This window comes from Amaranthus tricolor, chromosome 8 (assembly GCF_026212465.1).
Source record: "Amaranthus tricolor cultivar Red isolate AtriRed21 chromosome 8, ASM2621246v1, whole genome shotgun sequence".
Classification (NCBI taxonomy): Eukaryota; Viridiplantae; Streptophyta; class Magnoliopsida; order Caryophyllales; family Amaranthaceae; genus Amaranthus; species Amaranthus tricolor.
In genome coordinates, this window is record NC_080054.1 from 28,483,276 (window position 1) to 28,506,790 (window position 23,515).

The 23,515-nt window shown below is 29.8% G+C and overlaps 3 protein-coding genes across 7 annotated transcripts; 1 reads left to right on the plus strand and 2 right to left on the minus strand.

Moving 5' to 3' along the window:
- Positions 1-508: 508 nt before the first annotated feature.
- LOC130820401 (MLP-like protein 28) lies at positions 509-2,650 on the minus strand. The gene is made up of 2 exons (XM_057685751.1): positions 2,386-2,650; positions 509-1,157 (listed from the first exon to the last, which is right to left on the minus strand). The coding sequence occupies exons 1-2, from the start codon at positions 2,582-2,584 to the stop codon at positions 877-879; spliced, it is 480 nt and encodes a 159-aa protein (XP_057541734.1). The 5' UTR covers positions 2,585-2,650; the 3' UTR covers positions 509-876.
- Positions 2,651-13,771: 11,121 nt separating this feature from the next.
- Positions 13,772-23,306, plus strand: LOC130820403 (RING-H2 finger protein ATL46-like). 5 transcript variants are annotated; one of them, XR_009045191.1, is made up of 3 exons: positions 13,772-15,596; positions 19,076-19,153; positions 22,943-23,306. XR_009045191.1 is itself a non-coding variant. In XM_057685755.1 (2 exons), exon 1 carries the CDS (start codon positions 14,506-14,508, stop codon positions 15,589-15,591), a length of 1,086 nt encoding a protein of 361 aa, XP_057541738.1. In that variant the 5' UTR covers positions 13,772-14,505; the 3' UTR covers positions 15,592-15,596; positions 22,943-23,305. The 5 variants fall into 5 exon arrangements, 3 of the variants coding, with proteins under 3 accessions (XP_057541738.1, XP_057541739.1, XP_057541737.1); XR_009045192.1 differs by lacking the exon at positions 22,943-23,306 and adding an exon at positions 21,716-22,220; XM_057685755.1 differs by lacking the exon at positions 19,076-19,153 and having other exon boundaries at positions 22,943-23,305.
- On the minus strand, positions 19,988-22,191 carry LOC130820402 (aspartic proteinase CDR1-like). The gene has a single exon (XM_057685753.1). The coding sequence runs from the start codon at positions 22,167-22,169 to the stop codon at positions 20,892-20,894; it is 1,278 nt and encodes a 425-aa protein (XP_057541736.1). The 5' UTR covers positions 22,170-22,191; the 3' UTR covers positions 19,988-20,891.
- Positions 23,307-23,515: the final 209 nt, after the last annotated feature.

Here is a 23,515-nt window from a genome sequence, read left to right on the forward strand (position 1 = left end):
AATGAAATTTAAAATTTTTTACTTTTATACTTCTAGTATAGTTCGTTCATGAGATTTCAATGATTTAGAGGCCATGAACCTAACATAATTAAAATATTATTAAAATCTTAAAGGTATCAATTTCTTTATTATTACATCAAATATATTATCTTTAATTAAATGAATCTACTTTCGTATAGAAAGTAATACTTTATTCTATAAATGTTTCATTTGTATTTTATTCTTATAAATTTCTATGTTGTTAAGACATAATGAACTTGAATCTTATTTGATTTGTTTCAATGTAGATTTTATCTATAATTAACTTTTTCAAATTTTAATTATGCATAAAAATATAAATTAGTGCTTGAATAGTGTGCATAACCAAATCAGACACATATAAATTATAAAATAAAATATAGGGAGTGTACTTATTTAATAATTAGCATTTAAAATCTATTCTACGTAAACACATAATTATTTTTTAAAATTACATTAATTCACACTACAATTACAAAGGATGCAAAAATATACATAATTTATAAGTTCATTTAAATTTTGACTTACAAACATGTAATAACCTACTCATTTCACATACTCTTATGCTCAATTTAAATTGCAATATTATGCAAAACTATATAAAACCTTTAAAAGAGAATGTTACAATCTCAATAATTAAAGAGCAGATATTTTAATTCGTAAACAACATTTTATTTTGCAATGACATTGAAACGAAAAAAATAAAAAACAACAACATAAGATATTTCTTTATTTCTTTAAATTTGTTCTAGTCTGACCAAACTAAGTAACAATTAATTATTGTTACGTAAGACTAAAACAAACAAAATGAAACTAAGAAATTAATATACATAGGATTCATTATCGTTATAAATAATTTTATTGTTTGTCTTGGCGATGGTGATGTTCATCAATCCGTTTGGCTGCATCAAGTAATGCATCCAAAACAGTAGTTGGCTCAGAAATGCCAGAATGCTTCTTCTCATATTCAAGTATCCATTTGACTAGGCAAAGTTCATCACCTTCAGATATCACTTGAGAAGTAAGAACAAAGGAATTATATTCTTCTAATAAATCTCCTTCTATCAATTTGAATCTGATCATCTTATTCTTTTCGTCTACCATTTCAATTATTTCCTTTCCGATTTGAGGCTTTCCATCTATAGTAAGACGATATTGTTATTTAATGATCAAGTAACACAATATAATGCTATACAGCTATATATAGCTTCAACCCACTACAAAATTAAAAAATTTAGTGACAAAGCATTTTTTAGCTATTTTTGTAGCTAAATCTGTTTAATGACAAAAATGACGACATAATATTATTATGAGGATGGAAGAATAAACCTTCAACTATTAGGACAAATCATAAATCTCAATACAGAATAAGCATCGATTCACTTCTACTATCTTATAATACGTATATACTCAGTTTTAATGTACTCACTATACATTTTATCTTTTATACAATTCAAATTAAATGAACAAATAAATTTGTTCACTTATATCTTAATCTATACATGATTTAAAATTATAAAATGTTAATATTGTGAAAGTATGCGATTAGACAATTTTAAAAAAGACTAATTTAATTTGACTACTTTTCTTTTTACACATTTACTGCAGTATATAAAATAAACTTAAAAGATAAATAATATTAATAAGTCTAATTTAACCGGTTATCACGATAGATAAAGTATTAGCGTAGTATATAAGCTATATAAAAGTACTTTATTTGATAATTTCTTTTCGCTTACAACCCTTTCACTTTATTTATACTGTTCACAGGTTTTAATATAAGACATATCTTAATGAAATCTCACTAATAAAAAATATAATCGAGTAAAATCATATTAAATATATTTGAATATACAATTTTGGTAAGAACTAATATTCATGATTTATAGTTATATACTTGATAAATACATATAAATGTTGGGACGATGATTTAAAAGAGATATCATTTCAAAGTTACATAGCTATGGGAGGAAATTAAGGCTCCAATGACTTAAAGGGTGTATATCATCTTTAATTAATTGATGTGGGATAAATCATCCCAACATTCTCTCTCACATGCGAACCGTTATCATGTTTGCATGTGCAAGTAATCAATTGAGTACGAATTCCATTCTTTTTAAACATACTATTTTTAATATTTAATCAAACCATCGACCCTAATTAATACCATGATAAATTTGGGATTATACACAAAATCAATACAAGAGAAGAGTTGACTGGGTATAAACTCCATGAGATTCCATAGCCCATCAAGTATTTATATGTTAATCAAACCTGACTCTAATTTTTCGATGTTGGATTACATATAAGTTATTTTCTAACAACAAGTAGTGGAATGGTAGATTAGAGAGATAAGAGTATTATTACCAAGAGTATATTGCCAAGAAATGATGGATCCAGGAGTTCCAAAAGCACCATGGTGCAAATCACAAGCTTGCACAAATTCAGGGTGAATATTGCTGATTTCATGTGGTTTATCTTGATAAAGTTCATGGAAAACATCAGCTGCACCAACTCTTATTTCTATTTCACCTTCCAGCTTACGTTTCAGACCAGTTGCAGCCATTCTTATACTATCTATATGCTCTCAGTTTAGACTTTGTACATCTGTTTTGATAAAGATGGGATCGATCATGGATTTTTATAGGAGAGTTTTGGATACTTTTTTTGTTTATACGTTTGTTTTTTTAAATTATTAATGGTATCCCTGAGTTTTGACACTTTATTAATGATACCTCTAACTTTTTTTATTATTAATGGTATCCTCGTATTATTAAACGTGCAACCGTAACCTTTTTAACTTTAAAATTTCGCCCAAAATCGTTCAAAACCGTTAACTTTTATTTATGTTTTAAATTGAAAAATAAAAGAAAAAGAAAAAAGTTAAGGGTTTTTAAAGAAAAAAGTTAAGAGTTTTTGACGATTTTGGACAGAATATATTTAAAAAGCTTACGGTTGTAAAACGCTCAATAATACGAGGGCACCATTAATGATAAAAAAAACTTAGGAATACCATTGATAAAATGCAAAAAAATTCAATGGTACCATTGATTAGTTTTTTTTTGGAGTAAAATATTTATACTTATTTGGTATGATGAGATTTATAATAATGATTTCGTTACTTAATGAAGTTCTAACAAGAAATGTCATACATTGAGAATTAAGAAAAATTGAATTATTTAAATTATAGGTTTATTATTTTTATTAAATAATAAATTTGATGGAGTTGGTTTCCCTTGGCTTTAATTTGTATCTATGTTGGTTTGATCAATGAAATATTTTATTTGTTCAAAAAAAATTCGATAGAGAAAAAAAGAGGCCAAAAAACATTAAAAAAAATAGAGTACTAAAAGAAAATTAGTGGAAAAATATAAGAAACACAATTAATGAAAAAATATTTTTATAAAGTTAATGGGAAACATATGAGGAGCATAAGGAATGTAAAATTGTTAAAATAAATTAAAGTTAGTGGTAGATATTCGGGGAGCGGATGCATTATTAAAATACTTTGAAAATGAGGATAAACAAAGTTATTTTCGTCCAAAATTTGTGATATAAATAAAAAGACCATCTATAAAAATAACTGTTCCGGCCGTGGAGAGAACAATCAACACTCTCAACAAAGATGAAGAGAATGCCTTTTAAGGTTCACAGTATATATGAACTATTGGGAAAGTCTAAGTTGCTTTTTCGACTGTTTAACCGTGTTTTCCTGCACAAGGTAGCAAACGAGGGCCGGAGAGGGGTCCTCCGAGGGTCCTCCTCCGTTGATTAAATCAGTAAGGGTTTTGAGTTGATAGCTGATAAAGTTTATAAGGAATTAGAGCTATTTTTATACGAGAGAATAATGCTTGGATTTCAGTGTAAAGGTTACATTACCCTTGGTGATGCATGACACTATATATTTATAGTGGTGGGCCTTAGGAGGGGTTCCCAGAACCCTAATGACAATTTAAGCTTTTACCTTAAATGAAATCTTTCTAGGGATCAATGGAGAGAGAAATAGAATATTTTGTAAGCCTACGTTGCGTTTGGTGATTTGCTGATCCTTACACCATGGTCCCCACTCTGTCTTTTAGTATGGGTAGGGTACAAGGTAGGTGTGGTGTCTTGCCTTATACAAGTATTGACAGCTTTTCTGAGCATAATTGCAGTTGCTTCCTGCCACATCATCGTTTTCGTTGTTATCATTCTGCAGGATCAATCATCCTGCAAGTATTCATGTTCTTCATTCTCTGCCAGGGTCCTTTTGATATGACGCTGCTAATCCTGTGAGTCCCATAATCTTGAATCTTAGCTGAGGAGTAGGTTTAGTCCTCCAGGGAGCTAAGTTGTCCTTCTCAGGGAGCCTGGACCTCTGAAGGGGTCCTAGTTGCTTTGTCTTGTTCTTCGTTTATGGTGGTGATTAGGGTTTCTCTTTTTTCATGGTCTTAGGACTAAAGATCATGTTCTAGCAAATACAATAACAAATAATAAAACACTCTAAAATGACAAATGAATTAAGAAACAAAGATAGTATTTCATAAGTGGCTACCTGTATTTCAATTTGCATATATTTTAATATTTTACTTTGTTATATATAATAATCGTATTTTTTTTTTGACGTAACCTAATGATTTAACACATCTTTATTTTTTATATTATCTCTCTATTTTTACTAATTAATAAAGTTCATCAAAACTCAAAATCTTGCGATTATGTTATAGAATTAGATACATGCAACATAAAAAGTCAATGGGTATTGAATCAATCTAAAACTTAATAATTTAAATGGCAAATCTTTAGTTATATATTTGAACTGTTAGTTTAATTTTGAGTGCAATTATGTCATTTAACTAATTTCAAGGTCCGTAACGTGTCTAATCTAATCAATATCTATGATTTGACTTAATCTCATGCATAAAATGTTGTAGTTGAAGTACGTACAAATGTTGATTTTTGATTGAATGGATAAATTTTAATTAACCTTCTAATCTTTTGTTTTTGTTAGAGTAGATAATGTGGATCAAAAGTTATAAAAGTAATATAAATTTTGAACTAAATTAGTGGAAATACTAATCAAAACAAAAGAAATAAAGAAATGTATAACTAATTTAAAGAAAAATTGTTAAAAATAATTCAATTATTATCTTTTGTTCAAAATAAACATTAACTATCACATAATTTAAAAATAAATCGAATTAATTGTACTTTATATCTTTACTTGGAATTGGGTTAGTATGACATATTTTTATATTGTTTAGAGCTGTTAATTACTTAATTTTCAACTCAAAGTATTGATTGGTTTGCTAGTTATTTAGTTTATTGTTTGAGTCAAGTACTACAAAAACATTTGATAGTAATTAATTATTAGTTGTTGGTTGCTTATTGGAGAAAAAATAAAAGTCAATTAAAAGCCAAAAGTCGATAAAATTGTCTCGTTTAATATTTCAAATTTTACTTAAAAGTAACTGTTTAGTTAGTTTAAAAAATTATACCAAATATTTTTTTTAACTATTTAATCAACTTAAAAAACTATAAACCAAATACTCCATTCGTTTAATTTGTTAATTGTATTAGCTTTTGCATTTTTTTAATATAATTCAAGCCTCGACATCTATAATTATGTTTCATTATATAAATATTCATATAAACTCCTCATTTTGATAAATCTAATAAAATTACATTTAAATATATTTTAAATTTTATGTATTCATTGTAAATTTTCATCACAAAAAAATCCTTTATCAAACACGTTACAATTTATTGAAATTTCCAAATTTTATCATCTTGGAAGTTGGAACCAACAAATGAATGCAGTTTTCCTGATTTAGAGCACGAACTAATTTCTATGTTGATCGATGCACTACAAGACTCTGTCTGCCTCTGAATAAGGGACATTTTCATTTATAAGTCTCCTAACACTTTCTTTTTCCATCCTATTTTGGGCGACAGCAAAAGTTTTGTAGGTTATATTTATTTTTATAGTGTCTTTTGAAATTGGGTTTTTTATTATATCAAAATATAAAATTTTTTCACTTTAAGAAAAATAATTTAAGATAAAATATATTATAAAATTGTATTTTAAAATTACTTTAAATATAAAAAAATTACAAATAAATCATTTAAAACTTATTGCTCAGAACTAGGCCAAAATAGCATCATTTAATATTTAAGACCTCTTATTTCTAGGGGCCTTAAGCGGTCAGCTTCCTGGAATGGGCTCATAACCGACCCTGATTTCATTGATCGAGTATATATATGAATATATCCTATAACACACTTTTTCATATTTGGCTTTAAAAGCTCTGCTTAAAATAAAGGATGAATGAGATTTATATCCGTGATTTATTCTTGTCATTTTAGCTTAAGATACCTTATCAAAAGATCTACTCAACAAAAAACAAATGTTTAATCTAATGGTTGTAGTCCTAAATATTTAATATTTTCTATTATTTATACAAAACTTTTTGAATTTTTTTTATTGAGTATTATAGAAATTATAAAACACTAAATAGATGAAATGATAGAATTGGTTTGTTGATTATATTAAAAAAAAGTTACATAAAATTAATGCTTAAAAAATTATGATAAATTGAAAAAGTTATTTAAAATGAAAGAAAATTGATTCAGAATAATCTAACTTATTCATGATTTTTCTATAATAATACCAATTATCGATTAATTATGAATAATTCCAATATTATTTCACTACCTTCTTCATCCTCCTTAAATGCTCAAGACCTCCATTGATGGAAGCAGCAACAGCATCTTCAAGTTCAATAATTTTTTTTTAATTTTTTTTTTGCATCAATCTCATTCCTATTTCCTTTCATGAGAAGCATCACCTATTCCCATTCTTCTTCAAGTAGGAGTTCAATTGCAACGGAAATCCCAAAAAGTAATCATGGTGTAGTTAAGTTATTATATGACTCTTAACTTCTTAAATATATTGAAATTATAAATTGATTTATTTTAAAAATTATAAAAATATTACTATTAATTTGAGATTCATATTATTAATATATTACTATATAAAACATAATCATATTGACGAGATGGAGCAGTAATGGAAGATTTCAGAAACGACAATGGGTTTGAATGGGTTTACAGGAGAGAGAAGATCAAGAGTTGAATGTTTAATGGTAAGTAGTTCAATGTTTTATGGTAAATAAAAAAAAAAGGAAAAAAATTTTTTTTACTACTAAAATCGGTAATGGGTGGTAAACAAACTACAGCACAAGTTAAGTGAAACAATAAATAGAATTATTTATAGTTAATTGATAATTGAGATTATTATAGAAAAATTGTGAATAGATTAAATTATTTTGAGTAAATTTTCCTAAAATAAAAATATTGTAAAGTTTAAATAGGAGTAATATAGGACTTTAGTGAGCAGGTTGCCCAAGATGAGCTATTCTTTTTTAAAATAAATTCCAAACCGATTAAGGGGTGGAGAAATTGATTCTACTTGTAAATAGTGAATATTATTTTATATTTTATTGTTTAATTCTCTGAAATAATTTTATCATCTCTAATTAACACAAAATAGCTCATGTTGTATAAAACGTTCTCATCATATAAAAGAAATACAAATTGTCATGTGAAACGATATTACCGTAAGACGTTTTCTATACATAGGTTGAATAGATCATATAACAAAATTCTTTATATATTGAATTCCTTATTTTAAATTTTTCTCACCAAAAAACATCTCTCACAAAAATTTATGTCATAAAAAAATCTCAATGCGCATCTCCTATTAACAACAAAAGCCCAAATTTGTTGGAATGAGCCCAAACATTATCAAATCAAGAATAAGCAAAGGGCCTTCGGCCCATTATAAAAATGGAAACACCATCTTTTGTAAGGAGAAGAATGGACCAGGTCGTCGTATGTGGTACTTCTTTTTCAATACATTTCAATGGTCCATTGAATTTCCCAATTGATCAAAGTAAATACCGTTGGCTCTAATGCGCTACTTTTATGCAAGATGCCAAGATTATTTTTCGATTGTTAAAATAAAAAATTTATATTCTCATAAATTGTATTGATTAAAATATTTAATCTATATGTAACTCTCATTTCTAATGAGACACTTTCATACAATAATTTGTAAAATACACATTATACTCCCTCCATTATTTGCTACTTGATAAGGGAAGTTCCAAGTCCAAGGATTTTTGCTTAATAATTAGTACTATAATGTCATTATTTATATTTTAATTAGATGTGATTTGATAAGATTTGAGGAAAGAAATATTTTAATTTGTTATAAAAAAAACTAAATCAGTTAAAAATTAATGACAGAAATAAATCATTGGAGTCAAATAAAATTTTAAAATCATTAATCATATAAAATAGTCAAATTTTAGACATATAGGGTGTTTTGGATGAAAGGAAAGGGAGGGAAAGAAAAGGAGGATGCGAGATCCCTTGTTTGGATAACAATATTGAAGGAAAGAGATTTAGAGGGAAGGAATTTGAAATATCAATCTTTTATATAGTTAAAAAGATTTAAAGGAAAAACTCTATCTCTCTTCTTTTTCCTTCCCTTCCCTCTTAAATAAACAAATGTTTAATAACTTCTGTTTCTCTTTCCTTCCTTTCCCTTCTCTCCCTTCCCCTTTCTTTCCTGTCTTTTTTCTCTAAAATTATTGTTCAAACATAGTATTAATACTAAAAACCTTCTATACATGAAGATTGATATATGATATCCTCTAATTTTACATATAAATGTTGAAAAAATAGTTATATTTATATGTTTCTACATACTAATGACTTTGTGCACACTACAACATAACTTACTTTGAGTTTGATATTAGCGATATTTAATATAAATGTCATTACCTTTTAATTTCTACTAGTATATATAGTGGATTTAGTAACATTTATTAAACACTTTAGCAGCATAATAAAAAATCATACTAAAGTTTTTCATGACATAGGACTAGTGATATTTCTCATAAATGTCACTATAAACTATAGTAACATTTACATATGCCACTAAAGGTTAAATATAGTGTCACTAAAGGTCAAATATAATATCACTAAATATAAACCAACAATTATTACACTAAAAATATAAATCAGTGGTATTTTTTAATGTTACTAAATTCAATTTCGCGAAAAATTAAATTTGTTGTAGTGACATAACATACGTTTCTACATATTTTGTGCTAAAAAAACTTGATGGTACTTGCAAGTGGAAATCATTTGGAAAAAAGATAATATCTCTAAGATTTTCAAATATTTTCTATCCAGCTATTCTCAATACTAAAGAAAAAAGCAACTTTCATTTAGAGATTGTACTGATAGTTATTATAATTTTCCATACAATATGTTACTGTCGATAATAATTTCAAAAAGGCAAAAAAAGTATACAACATTCTTCGTGAATTTTGATTCTTCAAATTCCATCCCAATTTTCATCCTTTAGTTTTTTTTTGATTTTTTATTTATTTTTTATTTTTTATTTTTGTTTAATTCACTTGTCAAAGCCTTCTAATAAATAAGAGTATGCACTCGTGCTTAGTATTTCACTTGGTCGTATCATATTTGTGGGTATAAGTTGTTGCATTTCTTCCTTTTTAAATTCTAATCATATTTTCTATAAGTAAGATATATCGTAAGATGAGATATTTTCAGCTTGATATTAGATTCTACGGATATTTCATGATATACCACTGAGTTTCTTCGAAATTCACCATATACCACACAAAATTTTCTAATTCACCATATACTATTGAGTTTACGTCCGTTAGCACAGAATACCATTAATGACAACTGCCGTCAGTGTGCCGTTTGTGGTAAATTACCAGTATGCCCTTACGCATTCAACAGACGCCATTGTTAGGCTTGACTTCCCCAAACACAACGTATTTCTTCAAAAAACTGATCCTCCATCTTTCTTCTTCTCCATTAAAGAAACTTTGTATTCGTCTACATTGATCTCTTAAAATCCATCAAAAATCCTTAAAATCTTTAAAATCGATTTGTGTAAAGTGAATTGCAAGTTTTTGAAGTGATTTAAAACCCAAACACAGGTGGTCGTGACTGAATTTCCCACAAAATTCGCTAATTCGGTGGATTAAGCATACGCAAGGTACCTATCCTTATCCATTTGCATTTCGAGTTCTGATTTTGTATTTTTCTTGCAAAATTGAGTTAGGGTTAGGGTTGAGTGTGATAAGTTGCATGCGAATTTGAATTATGCTAAAGTGATGTGTTTTTGTTTTTTATGCAATTTATAATTTGGATTGTGATGTAATGTTTTGTTGGTAAATGTTGTTAGGATGAGTACATTGTGGTTGCTAGTTCGTGCTCCAGGGGGTACTTTTGATGTGAGGGTGGATGACACTGATAAGACCAATTTGATGGAGTTAATTGAGTATATGTTTGAGGATTCAGTGAAACAGAATGTATATCTCCCTAAATACTTCACCCTGTTTGTCACTAAACCTAGAACAAATCGTAAGTTAGAGTTAGTTGATGATGGGGCAATGTTAAAAATGTGGGAGTGGGATGAAGGGAATAGTGAAATTGAAGTGTTTATAGAAGGGACAGAAACACCATCCCTTGTGTTTCATTCTGCATAAGCTAGTTGGGCAAAAACTTTGAAGAACAGGGCTGAAAATATTAGGCTAATGGAGGAAGAGAATAGAAGGATGGCAGAGGAAGCAGAAGCTGAGGAGCAGCCTGTAGAGGTCTCTGTTTTGAATGTTGATGATGATGGGATTGAATATGTAAGAGTGTTTGCTTCCCCAACAGCAAATGAGGTTTTTCCAGGAGATTCACAACCTCAACCCTCACAACCTCAATCCTCACAACCTCAACCAAGTAACCCTCCAAGAAGGAAAAAGCTTACTCCAAAGAAGAAGAAAATACCCCCCGCACAGTCAACCCAACAGCAGCCTAACCAACCAACCCAGCCCAAAGAACAAACCAGACTAAAACCCAAAGAGTGGAGGGTGCCTAGAAGCACTGTTGTTAAGTTTGGCCTTGATGTTGGCAAGAAAACTGCAGCAGGGAGACATATCAACACTAGGGACAAGAAAACCCAAAAAGTGGTTGAAGAACTTGATGTTGAGTCTGATGCTTGGCCTTCTGATGATAGTGAAGATGGTGATTATGAAGCTTCAAATGTTGAGGCTGATTCTGATATGGAGTTGGATAGTGAGGATGAGTACATTGTGAGAGAAGAAGATGATCGTGATAATATACATGAGAAGACCTTTAAGGATTACTTAGATGGGTCTCATGTGTTAGACAAAATGTACAAAAATGGTAAAATCTGGTCTCAATTAACATTTGGATCCATTGTGCTTGAGGAGTGGTTGATATTTGAAACTAAAACACAGTTTCTAGATGTATCAAAGATTACTGCATGCAAGAGGGCTTCTCTGTTTCAGTTGACCATGTTGACAGTAAGAGGTACATAGCAAGGTGTTTGATGAGGGATTGCACTTGGAGGATTCATGCTTCAATTCTAAGGGACAAAGTCAGTTGGGCCATAAAGAAGCTAGAAGGAGAGCATGCAACTTGTGGGAGGCTGAAAGAGAATCCTATGGTCTCTTCAGCATGGCTATGCAGACATTTGATACAAGACTTAGAGGCAAACCTAGATGTCCCAGTTGATTCATTGCAGAGGCTGTGCATGGAAAGGTACAAGATCCATGTGAAGTTGAGATTGTTATACAAAGTGAAGAGTTTAGCGAGGGAGCAATTACATGGTGGGTTTGCTGAGTCCTATCCAGCTCTTCCAAAGTATGCTGAAATGATAAAGTCCACAAATCCTGGGTCTTATGCGCTGGTTACATGGACTGACAGTTTGCAATTTAAGGCCTGTTTCATATCTTTTGCACCACCCCAAGGGAAAAAAAATGCTGGCAGACCACCTAAGCAAAGGAGAAGAGCTGCTCATGAGGCAAAAAAAGGAAAGAGGCATAAGAATAACAAATGCAGCCTATGCAAAGAACTAGGACACAATGCAGTGACATGCAAGGCAAAAAAGGCATCATCAAAGAAGACAGCACATGCAGCTTCCTCTTCACAGCAAGGCAACACTAGGGGGAAGAGAAAGGTTGCTACTTAGCATTGTTTAGTGTCATTTTTTGGGTGAACATTGTTTATTGTCAAGTTGTTTTTGAACAAAATGTTAACTACTTGGTTTGTATGACACTTCTTTTGTTTATCATAATTCCAACGGGTATATTTTTTTAAAAAATGGTATTTGACGCAAATAAAAAAAAGTAAATGGTATATGGTGAATTATTAATTTACCACAAACGGCACACTGACGACAGTTGTCATTAATGGTATTCTGTGCTAACGGACGTAAACTCAATGGTATATGGTGAATTAGAAAATTTCGTGTGGTATATGGTGAATTTCGAAGAAACTCAGTGGTATATCATGAATTATCCGTAGATTCTATTGTTGTGAATCCCTTATATAGATCTTCTGGGTTCATATTATTCTTGGAATGAAATTATGAAATCAATACAAAATATAAACTTTCTTGTAAGATTATGTGTGTGATGAACCACTGATCTTACAGATTTAGATGATTAAGGCGTGTTTTTCATGCCTTATGTCGACTAGTCATGCACAAGTAATAACTTCTGTTCGTGGAAAGTTGGGGTTGGTGAAGAAACTAGGGGTTTTTATTAGTATAGGAAAGGGATAAATAAACTGTATAGTCATCCGACCGAGTTTATTATGTTTTAATTAAATTAAAAGATGATTATGAGGTCATCAATTAGAAATGGTGTTTCAAAAGACTGTCTCGCATAAGAATTTGTGATATTATATTGTAATGTGTATATGTTATACACTTCAATCATTAACAAAAGCTCTTAATCATATAAATAAGGTTAAATTTTAAATAGGCTCAAACAAATTTACGAAAAAAAAGTGCTTCAGACAAACAGAAAGAATAAATTTATAAATAAGATTAAAAAGAATGGTGTGAAAGCCTTGCAAATAAATACGATAGTAAATGAGTCAAATTAAAATGAAAAATAATATTTTTATGGGACTTAAGGATTAGATGGACTCTGAGAGTATATACTTCTTATCTTACTTCTTTTGGTTACTAGATGAGTTTGCTGCTTTTTTACTTTTAATAAATTTTTATAAAATGAGTACTTTTGCTAAAAATATGAAAATGATATAAAAAAAAAGATATAAGGTTATAGATACTATAATAATGTCAAAGCCTTAATCTTACAATATAATATAAGTCCATAGACGACTAAATTAAAAAAATCACACAATCAATAAGCAATAAAGAAGATATACATTCAAAAATGCTATTTAGGCAAACTCAAGGACACGAGAAATATAAAGAGTGTGCTTGATCAATGGCTTTTGATTTTTTTTTATTGACTTTTGGTATTTTGTATTTGATTGGTTAGACATTTTAAAATATTGTTTGTTAAATGATTTTCTATATCAATTATATAACTTTCTTTTAAGTCAAAACTCAAAGACTATAATGAGTAATTTTTTCATTGACTCTTTGCTTTTTAACCTTTTTTCTAATATTAAACCAACAATTAGTTTTTACCAATTATTTCGATAGAAGCTAGCCTAACAAATAACAAATCAATTATAAATTTCAACTTATTAACTAACCAACAACTTCGATCAACAATTAGTCACAAAATAAACCCTGATCATCCTGCAAAGAAATTCACACATAATTACTAATATACCCTTGCACTTGTTATTTGGTGAACCACAAGAGAGGACCTACACCGTTTTTCATGACCCATTGGCTACCGGCCTACCATTACCTTCCATTTTGGAAGCTCCCACAAACCCCAAAAATGCAAATAGGTTGAACTTATGATTTTCCCTCAACTTTATCCTCCCACTACACAAAAGAAAAACACTAACACCCAAAAAACCAAAACCGCAAAAGAGAGTGAGAGTTGAGAATATAAAGTAGGAAAAAGACCATTAGCAATTTCTAGGGTTCTTTACCAATTCACCTATTTTCCAACCTAATTGAAGCTAATTCAAGAAGGAGGAAAACAATTTGGTCAATTATACTTGGAAAAACTGTGACTCTTTGAGGTACATGTGCTACAATCCTTTGAAAATTACACCAAAACTCACTATATAAACTTTATTTTTCCCTTGTTAACCCTTCAGTTTGACTTGGATTGTGTTCTTTTGTCAAAGTAGAAGCCAAGTACTAAGGACAAAGTATTTTTAAGCTTCAAGTTTTCTCCTTTTTATGGCAATTTGTCTCCTTTCTGTAGTTTTTACTCTATTTTGTACCAAGATATGATCTTTATCATTATTTTAGTTGCTTATTGTCGTCTAGATTTCTTGTTATTGTGTTAAATAAGGTGGGTTCTTGAAATTTGATCTGGGTTATGTGAAAATCAGTTCTTTAAAGATGGGTTATTGAGAAAACCTCAAATCTAGGAGATTATGGTGTGATTTCACTCAATTAAGGGGAAAAATCTCATTTTCGGGAGTGCTTAATTTGTTAAAATGTCATTGATTCAATCATCAACATCATCTTCAATTAACCATGATTTGTTTCAAAGAGACACAACCCCACAAACATTATCATCATCATCTTCAAGTGGAAAAATTAGTCCTGCTATTTTGTTTATTATAATCATATTGGCTGTAATTTTCTTTATTTCTGGTCTTCTTCATTTATTAGTTAGATTCTTCACAAAACAAAGATCTTCCTCATCATTTTCTCAATCTAATAGATACCCTGATAATTTTTCAAATTCTGATGCATTTCAAAGACAATTACAGCAACTTTTCCACCTTCATGACTCAGGATTAGACCAAGCTTTTATTGATGCACTTCCTGTATTTCAATACAAAGAAATTGTGGGTTTAAAAGAACCATTTGATTGTGCTGTTTGTTTATGTGAGTTTTCAGAGCAAGATAAGCTAAGGTTACTACCTTTATGTAGTCATGCTTTTCATATTGAGTGTATAGACACATGGTTACTCTCAAATTCAACTTGTCCCCTTTGTAGGGGTGCTCTCTACACCCCAGGGATCCCAATCGAAAACCCGATTGCAGGTTTCGAAGATTTAGGAGATGAAGATGGGAGTGATGGATTGGATTTGGGTCATAAGTCCCTTGAGATTGAGATTGTGGGTGATAAGAGGGTGTTTCATGTGAGACTTGGCAAGTTTAGGAGCACAAGTAATGAAGTTCAAGAACATGATTTAGAAGCGAAACAAAGAGACGTGGGTGAAACTAGTAGTACTAGTTTGGATGCAAGAAGGTGTTTCTCAATGGGTTCATATCAATATGTGGTTGCTGATTCAGTTTTTCAAGTTGCATTATGCCCAAATAGACCTTCAAATGTTGGTGTTGATTTCAAGAATATCAAAAGAAGAATTGGTCAAAATGGGAATTTAGGTACTAAGATTGGTGATTCTGAGGCTAGAAAAATTAATATAGGTACCAAAAATGAAAGTTTATCTGTATCAAAGATATGGTTATGGTCCAAGAAGGGCAAATTTCAAAATACTTCCAATAATGATAATAGTGGTGTTCCTGTTGATATCAATTTGCCTTGGACTAATAGAGGACAAACATCATGATGAAGGTATTCTCTACCTTTTTGCATTTCTATTGTTTTTGATATCAAAACAACGTTTTTGTTATCATTAATAAGGATAAAATTGCATACATTTGACTGATAACGAAGATAAAAATTGCGTACATTTGACCTCAGAATCCCTTGTAGTTGAGGGCTATAATGGAATCTTGTTTTTAAACTTTATAAAAATTTTGATCTTGACCCATCTATATACTAAAGTTCATAGATTAGACTCCTACTTTTTTTGTTATTTCCCTTTTCTTTTATGTGCATTTATTTAATTTTCTCTGGGTTTGGCTAGCTGATGTGAATTAGTATTAGTGAATAGTGAATGTACCTGTCTATCCGAACTTTTAGGCTAATGGTAGTGTAACTTTACTTTTGCGGAATTGAACACAAGCTTTTTTAGAGATGAATTTGTACCATTATAATTATGTAATCCGTTGTCTCCTTGAATGTGCTACTCTACAACCATAAAGCTTGCCTTGGCATAATGTAGCAAATTCAAAAAGACGGAGCAATATGTTTCTACTTTGCGTTGCCTTGTCTTTTAGCCGACCATTTATCATTGAGATTAGTGTTTTGACATTGTTGTGCTTAGTGTCCCAAATAAACAAGTTCGATTGTGTTTAATTCCTTGTGTATAGTTTCATTTTGTTTTCTTGTTGCTCCTAAAACATGTTCAACATTGTATATTATACAAGAAATGAATTGGTTTCTAAGTAAACTTATGAACTGTTTTTACTTGAATCAGTCTTAGGATTCTCTTTAATGATTTGTGTTAGGTTAGAGATTGTCTACACTTAAATTTTATGCGATTAGGTGTTGATTTGAAGTGTTCTACTCCTACTCCCTCAATCCCCTAAGTGTTTGATTATTTTTCATTTTAGTTGGCTCCATTGAATTTGCAACATTTTTTTTTATGGGAGTAGAATCACCACTTTTATTATTAATTCTCATCTACACGATTCATATTTTTCTTATGTATTCTGAACAATCAAACAACTCCTTAATGTTTGCGTAAAATTTATTGGTAGTGATTTCAGTGGGACCGATGAGTAATTTAAACGCATATCAATCAATATCTTCTAGACTTGTCTTATGGGATTCATGTTATATGATTATAATCTTGTTTACTTCAACCACTCTTTAGCTATCTTACACTAAGCCTTGAAAGCTTAGCCCCCTTAATTAATACTAGTCATTATAATTAAAAAATATGGATATGCTCATAATTAGGTAGGATTTTTGTACCATTCGGTAAAGAACTAAGCTCTTTTTAGAATCTCATTTTAAACAATTACTATGAAAAACTACTCATTTTGTCTTAGGTGTTATGATGCAATGTTTGTCACTATTATTCTAGTAAGAGTGCAGCTGTCAATACAACTATTACACAAACTTTTGTCAAATTATGTCAGTACATAGAGATTCTGAGAATAGCGGTGTCAAAGTGTACTTGATGACTCAATATTTATCTGACTTTGTAATATAGTTCGACTTTGATCCAATTTCTAAATCAATTTAAAATTATGTATAAACTAATGTGTACAAAAAGATTCAATTTAAAATCGATTCTAAATACCTGACTCGAATGAACACCTCTAATGTTGAAGAATGAAAAAGAGCTTCGTTTGGATATGTTATGTTAGAGTTAATGGATTACTCCTTTGTCCTAAATTGCTGCATTTCTTTAAAAAAAACTCTCACATAAAAATACGTAATATTACAATTTGAATGAGACAGAGGAACATGAAGTTTGAGTTGGTTATGTGCTTAGCAAAACATTTAAATTCAATATATTTCGGTAAAATAACATGCTTGAAAAATTTTTGTCCCGATCTTGAGAACATTTATTAGGTGGCGTTGGATCACTACACTATGTAACGACTAATTGTTGTTACTTGAACATGAGTATCTTACACCAAAGTGCACGTAGAAGTTGGTATACCCAAACATTTTACTTGTTTAAACTACTTTGACGTCATTAAAGACTTTAGAAAGCTGCAGTTTAAGGATCATAGTCCAAAAATGCTGATGTAGTAATGGGAGTGATGTGGTCATTATAACGTCTAAATATTTGTTAAATTATAACTTTTCTTGATACAACCCAAAATACAATTTTTTATACCTTTACAACGCGGGAAATATCAATTTATTTGTTTTGATAATCTTTACAACGCGACCGATACAATGCGATACGACCTTGTTTTTACACTATGATAGGAATTATGCTTCGATAACTTTTTGATCAAAAGATCATCGAAAGCAACTTTTTTGTTGATATGAGACTGCATACGTCTGATTCCTCCAAATTGGACGTAAGTAGGACTCACTTGACATCGAGTTAATAACATGTTTGTTTGTTACTTGAAGATCATCTCATTATAGTTATAGAATACTCCATTTCCTCACCCTAAAACATAAATTACTAATAGTAAATCAAATAATGATAAGGGCCTACGGGCTACAAGCAGAGATCATGAGAAACAGCTTCATATCATCCAAAAGTAAATGTATGTCCAATTAATGAATGAAACAAAACTGAGAGCGACTCCTTAATGCCCAAATTAGACTAAGTTTTTGTTGTTTTGTAAATCATGGTTTCAGTTTAACCTGTGCTGTGGTTTCATGATTTTGCCCCTTCTTGCATTCAAATTGAAACATGTCTTGTCTAATGGCCTGAATTTTATGACTCCATTGACTAAGATCTGTTAAACCGATTTCATTTTTGTATTTATTATAAGCAGAGCAATATACTCTTCCTGTTCTCTATTATAAATTTGTTATCGGACTTGCATAAGAGCAGAGTTGACTGCACACAAATTTGATGAGGTACTATCCTAAAACCAATTGGTATTACGAGGAGTAACTCATTTATGTTAGTCAACATCTCTCTATTTTTTCGATGTGGAATCACATGTGGGTATTTGCCAACACTCTAACCCTATGAGTTAGCTGAAAATAGAGTCTGATTCAGTTTGAGAATAAATATTACTTTCTAGAAAATGTTTTGGTGATTTGTTATTTTTGTCTTTTAGTGTAGAAATAAAAATTTGGTGTTAAATGAAAAGAAAGATTGAATTATAAATGATATTAAAATAAAGTTTAAATGTGTTGACGTGATTCAAAAATTGGTGTTAAATGAAAAGAAAGATTGAATTATAAATAGTATTAAAATAATGTTTAAATGTGTGGACGTGATTAAAAAAATTGATAAAATTTATTCTTATTCGGTATCAAAAAATAAGGTAAAATGGTCCAAAATAAAATATGAGGGGAATTGAAGGAGGTATGACTTTACATCTAATGCAAAATACTAGCCTTAAAATTTTCAATTTAAAAATATTTATCTATAATTTTAACTTAAATATAAATTAAATAAGATTTTAGTAACTTTTTTTATATTTGGTGAAAAAGAATAAAAGAAAAGTTGTAACTTTCATTGTTAACTTTAGCATCTACATCTGAACCTTATCCTCTAGGACATCAAGGAATAAAAAAGAAAAAGCAAAAGAGGTAAATGACCTTGAAGAATTACACAAGTTTGGTCCTTTTTCAAGGTAAGTTTTATTTTAATTAGAATAAAATATTATTTCCTCCTATTTATTTTAATAAGTGTTTTTTTCTATTTGGTTTAATCATCTTAAATTTCTTATTTTTATTTTGTGTTATGTTAACTTTATTAATATATCTTTTTAAAGCTTAACCTTTTTATTTCTTTATATCTACTAACCCCATTTTATTCCTATTAAAATTAAAAATATTATATTTTTTCTTTTACATGTAATTCTATTTGATCATCTAAAAATAATGAAAAGTCAAATAACACACATTAAATTGAATATAAGGAAATATCTTTTTCAAATATCATCATAAGGTGAAATCTTACGCAGCTTCCTTCTTTTCTTAGCCTGTACTTTAATCCAAAAAATTACAAGATAATTGTAAAGTGTGCTAATTTTACTCCTTTTACTATTTTAACAAGAAAAAAAGCAAATCAATGAGGGTAACTCATTAAAAAATTGAGGGCAACTCCTATTGAGAAATACCAGGTATTTAACTAATATACTGATCGAATAGTCATAGATAATTATTATTGATACTAAAATTGTAAATAATATGACCATAAAAATATAATTGAATGAACATGTTGTTTAGATACACCCGTTATTTTAAAATAGTTTGATAAGATTCAAATTTGACTTAAAATAAATTTAATGATCCGGCCAAAAGCATGACTAAATTTTATATCAAGACGAAAAAACAGAACAAAAACAATAAAACATTATAATTATATATATATATATATATATATATATATATATATATATATATATATATATATATATATATATATATATATATATATTTTGTAATTAAGGCGAGTGATTCAAGATGCTATGATGATTAAAATACCTTAATTTGCTTAATTGTTCGTGATAAACAAGTTATAGTTAACATGCAAGTAACTTAGGCGTTTATTACTTGGGATTGGTTGGACTGTATCTGTTTTTATAAGAAAACATATATCTTTTTTATTTTAGTTAGCGTATACATATTTTTAATCTTAGACATGCTTTTCTTCATATTAAATTTAAATTAATAAAATACTCTTAAATGCATGACAAGTGAGAATCCCTCCTGGCAAAAAAAAAAAGGATTAATTTTTTTATAAATGGTAGGAATCAAACCTCAATAATTTAAATGAAAGTGAAAACTTTCAAACACTAGATTAAGTTAGGGTGTTTGGCAACTAAATATCGATTATTGGCTGTTTTGATTGACTAAATAAAAATGTTAGATTTTTTAGTTGGTTTAAGCTAGCTGGATGATTAAACTATTTAAGAAGATATTTTGGTAAAATTATATATTAATTTTATTGATTGTTTATTAGAGAAAAGTAGACTAATAAGTCAAAAGTCGATAAAAAAGCCAAGTAAATTAGCTGTTTCATTTTGGCTTAGAGTCAGTTTTCAATTGGGTAAAAAATCATTTATCAAACACACCAACAAGCAACAAGTGTAGTTCCAAAAAATTATGGATGTGAGCGATGAGTCATGGACTCATTGATGCAAATAAACTTTCCTCAAAAGTTAATTATCACATTAGTAGATTAAATTATAATTACTCCTCATATTATTAAATTAGATTGTATCATCAAAACATGATTATTAATTTGCCAACATAGACTTTTTCACGAAAATTTTAAATTATTGGAGTATCAAAAGCTACATTATTCTTTTCCAACTAGTCATGACCTAAAAAAGGTTACTAATTTTGGATAGGCTTCCCATTAACTTAATTACAAGTAGTAGGAGTAAAAGATACAGTCTTCCCCTTTAAATCAAACTCCACTTTAAAGTTCACTTGAGCAACATTCCCAAGAATTAAAGGGTCACCATCCTCTGTAGAGGGCACAAATGCTAAGCAAAAATATTCATCATAGTCTATGAAAATGTTTAGTCCCTTAAGAATAAGGTCACCCCCATCAAATTGAAGAGCTATATCAAAGGAAAGTTGATCAACCCTCAAATTGTTATCATAGCATAAGCTAAGCTCTTGTGGTGGGTCCGATACTGGAGTCCCAAGGATGACTCCTTGTACCATATCCTCTAGACGCGAGTAAACACTCGCGTCTAGATAAGTCAGTGTCGAACCACTATCAATAACTAACGGTTTGTTTACGATTAGTTCTTCTGACCCTACTCGTAATCCCTTTAAATTAACCGCGTAATAAGTAGGGCTATCTAAGGACACCAAAGGAGTCATAAACTTGGGTTGCCCATTTTTAGTGTTGCCTCCTAATGTTAACTTGCTTGTAGAGTTAGAGGCAAAAGGGGTCAAGCAATATGAGAATTTGTAAGATATTGTGGGTCCCATTTGAGAAATAAGTGATAGTGGGCCACCACCAAGGCCCACTAGCCCAGCTGCATTAGAATCAAACCCATCTCCTTCTTGCACAAGCCCACACCCAAACACACATGGAGATGAGGTCATATTTGAATTAAAGGTAAATAAGTCTGTCCCCATAATCCCTGAAGTAATAGTTGAACCATTTCCATATGCATAATAATACTCACATTCTGTACTAGTATCATCATCGTTACATTGCATGTTGGTAGAATTGGTGCAAAATGATGAGCTACAAGGAAGTGTCGAGAAGGTTCTAGAATTTTGAGGGTCGAACATTATTGTTGTTGTTTGCGAATAACAAAGGTAACATGGCTCGCACTGTACCCATATGAGGTCACTCCCAGTATCAGCGATAGCAAATAAATTAACTGGTGGATTGCCAACCGCAAGCTTGATCAGATAATCTCCGTCATTTGGGATTATATTCGTGTCAAAATGATTATTGGTTACGAGCTTTTTCAAGTTTTTATGCCTCGAAGCAGAGTGAAGGGCTAACATTTGAAGACGTTCTTTGTGAGTCATAGAAGAGTTGTAGAATGGAGAGATTGTAGAGTAACGGTGTACAAGATCTATAGTGAAATCGTCTTTTTGGGACTTACATCGTGTTATGAAAATATTAATGGATAATAATATTGCGAAGAGAAAATAGAATAGAATATGCATGTTGGAAAATGTTTACTATAACAAGAATTAGTTGAATAATTGACTTGATAAGATAAACTAAATGTGACATTTTGGTTGAATATATAGAAGCTTATAATTAAAGGTCAGTATATTTTGTATAAGTTAGGTGCATCTAATTGCAGCCATACAAATGAATGCAGCAAGAAACTTGGAAATACTTTTTACATTTGTTAAAAGCTGCCCTACCAAATTACACACTCTTCCTATGGAAATCAAATAAGGGTTTTTGCATCCTTAGTAAGGGCTTTAGCCTTTAATTGGGTCAATTTTCGGGCCAGAATCTTTGTGCCATCTTAACAAAATAAGATAAGGTTCTGAATTATAATGAACAATAATAAAGTTGCTGATAATTGACAGAAACGACTTAATTCTCATCATAAGATCAAGACTGTATTTTATTGTACATTGACTCCTTCTAATCAATCTCTCTAATGTTAAACACTTAATTTTAATACTGGTATTGAGTTAACTGCCAATGAAAATTTTTGCCATTAATGGGTTAAATTAAATAACTAAGAACAGTTCTAATCAAATGTGTTTCAAATGAAATTATATGAGTTGGTATTATGTTTTGTCTTAGCTTAGTGGTGTTGGAGCGTTGATTGTTAAACTAAGCATTCTAATGTATACTCCCTGTAACCAATCTTATTAGCTTGTTTTTATTCTGTTGATTATAATTATAGTCATGGGAAACCTTCAAAGTATGTAATAATTATATCCAATGTATTCCGTCCATATAAAACTATGGTCAGGGTCTAAAGAGGGAAGGACTACGGCAACTCATACGCATAAAGGAGAGCGTGGCTAAAAAATCCCTCAACAGTCAACTCGAGAAAGAATAAGAGAAATTTCTGCAACGACTAGGGCCGAGTGAGACTGAAGCTAATTCTACTAGTACAGAATGTCATGTCCCATCAAAACTTAGATAACATTTTATTTTTATAACTTTTACTAGTAAAATAATAGAAGTATTACCAATTCTATTATTTAAGTAATATAATTTGATCTTTTAGGTCAAATTTCTCTATTTTTCGATTAAGTAGAAACTTAATCATAAGGATGTTGCATATTCTTCTATCCCCTAATGCTTTCGCGTACACTATATAATGGCGCATCTTTCATCAAAATTACCTATTCCTTTTTGTTATATATAGTTTAATAATTTTATAATTTTATTTAGTTCATGTGTAAACTTTTATTTACTCGATACTCACGCTAATATATATATATATATATATATATATATATATATATATATATATATATATATATATATATAAATAAGTAGGATCAAAGAAGAAGTATTTTAAAATGAGAAGAGTGAA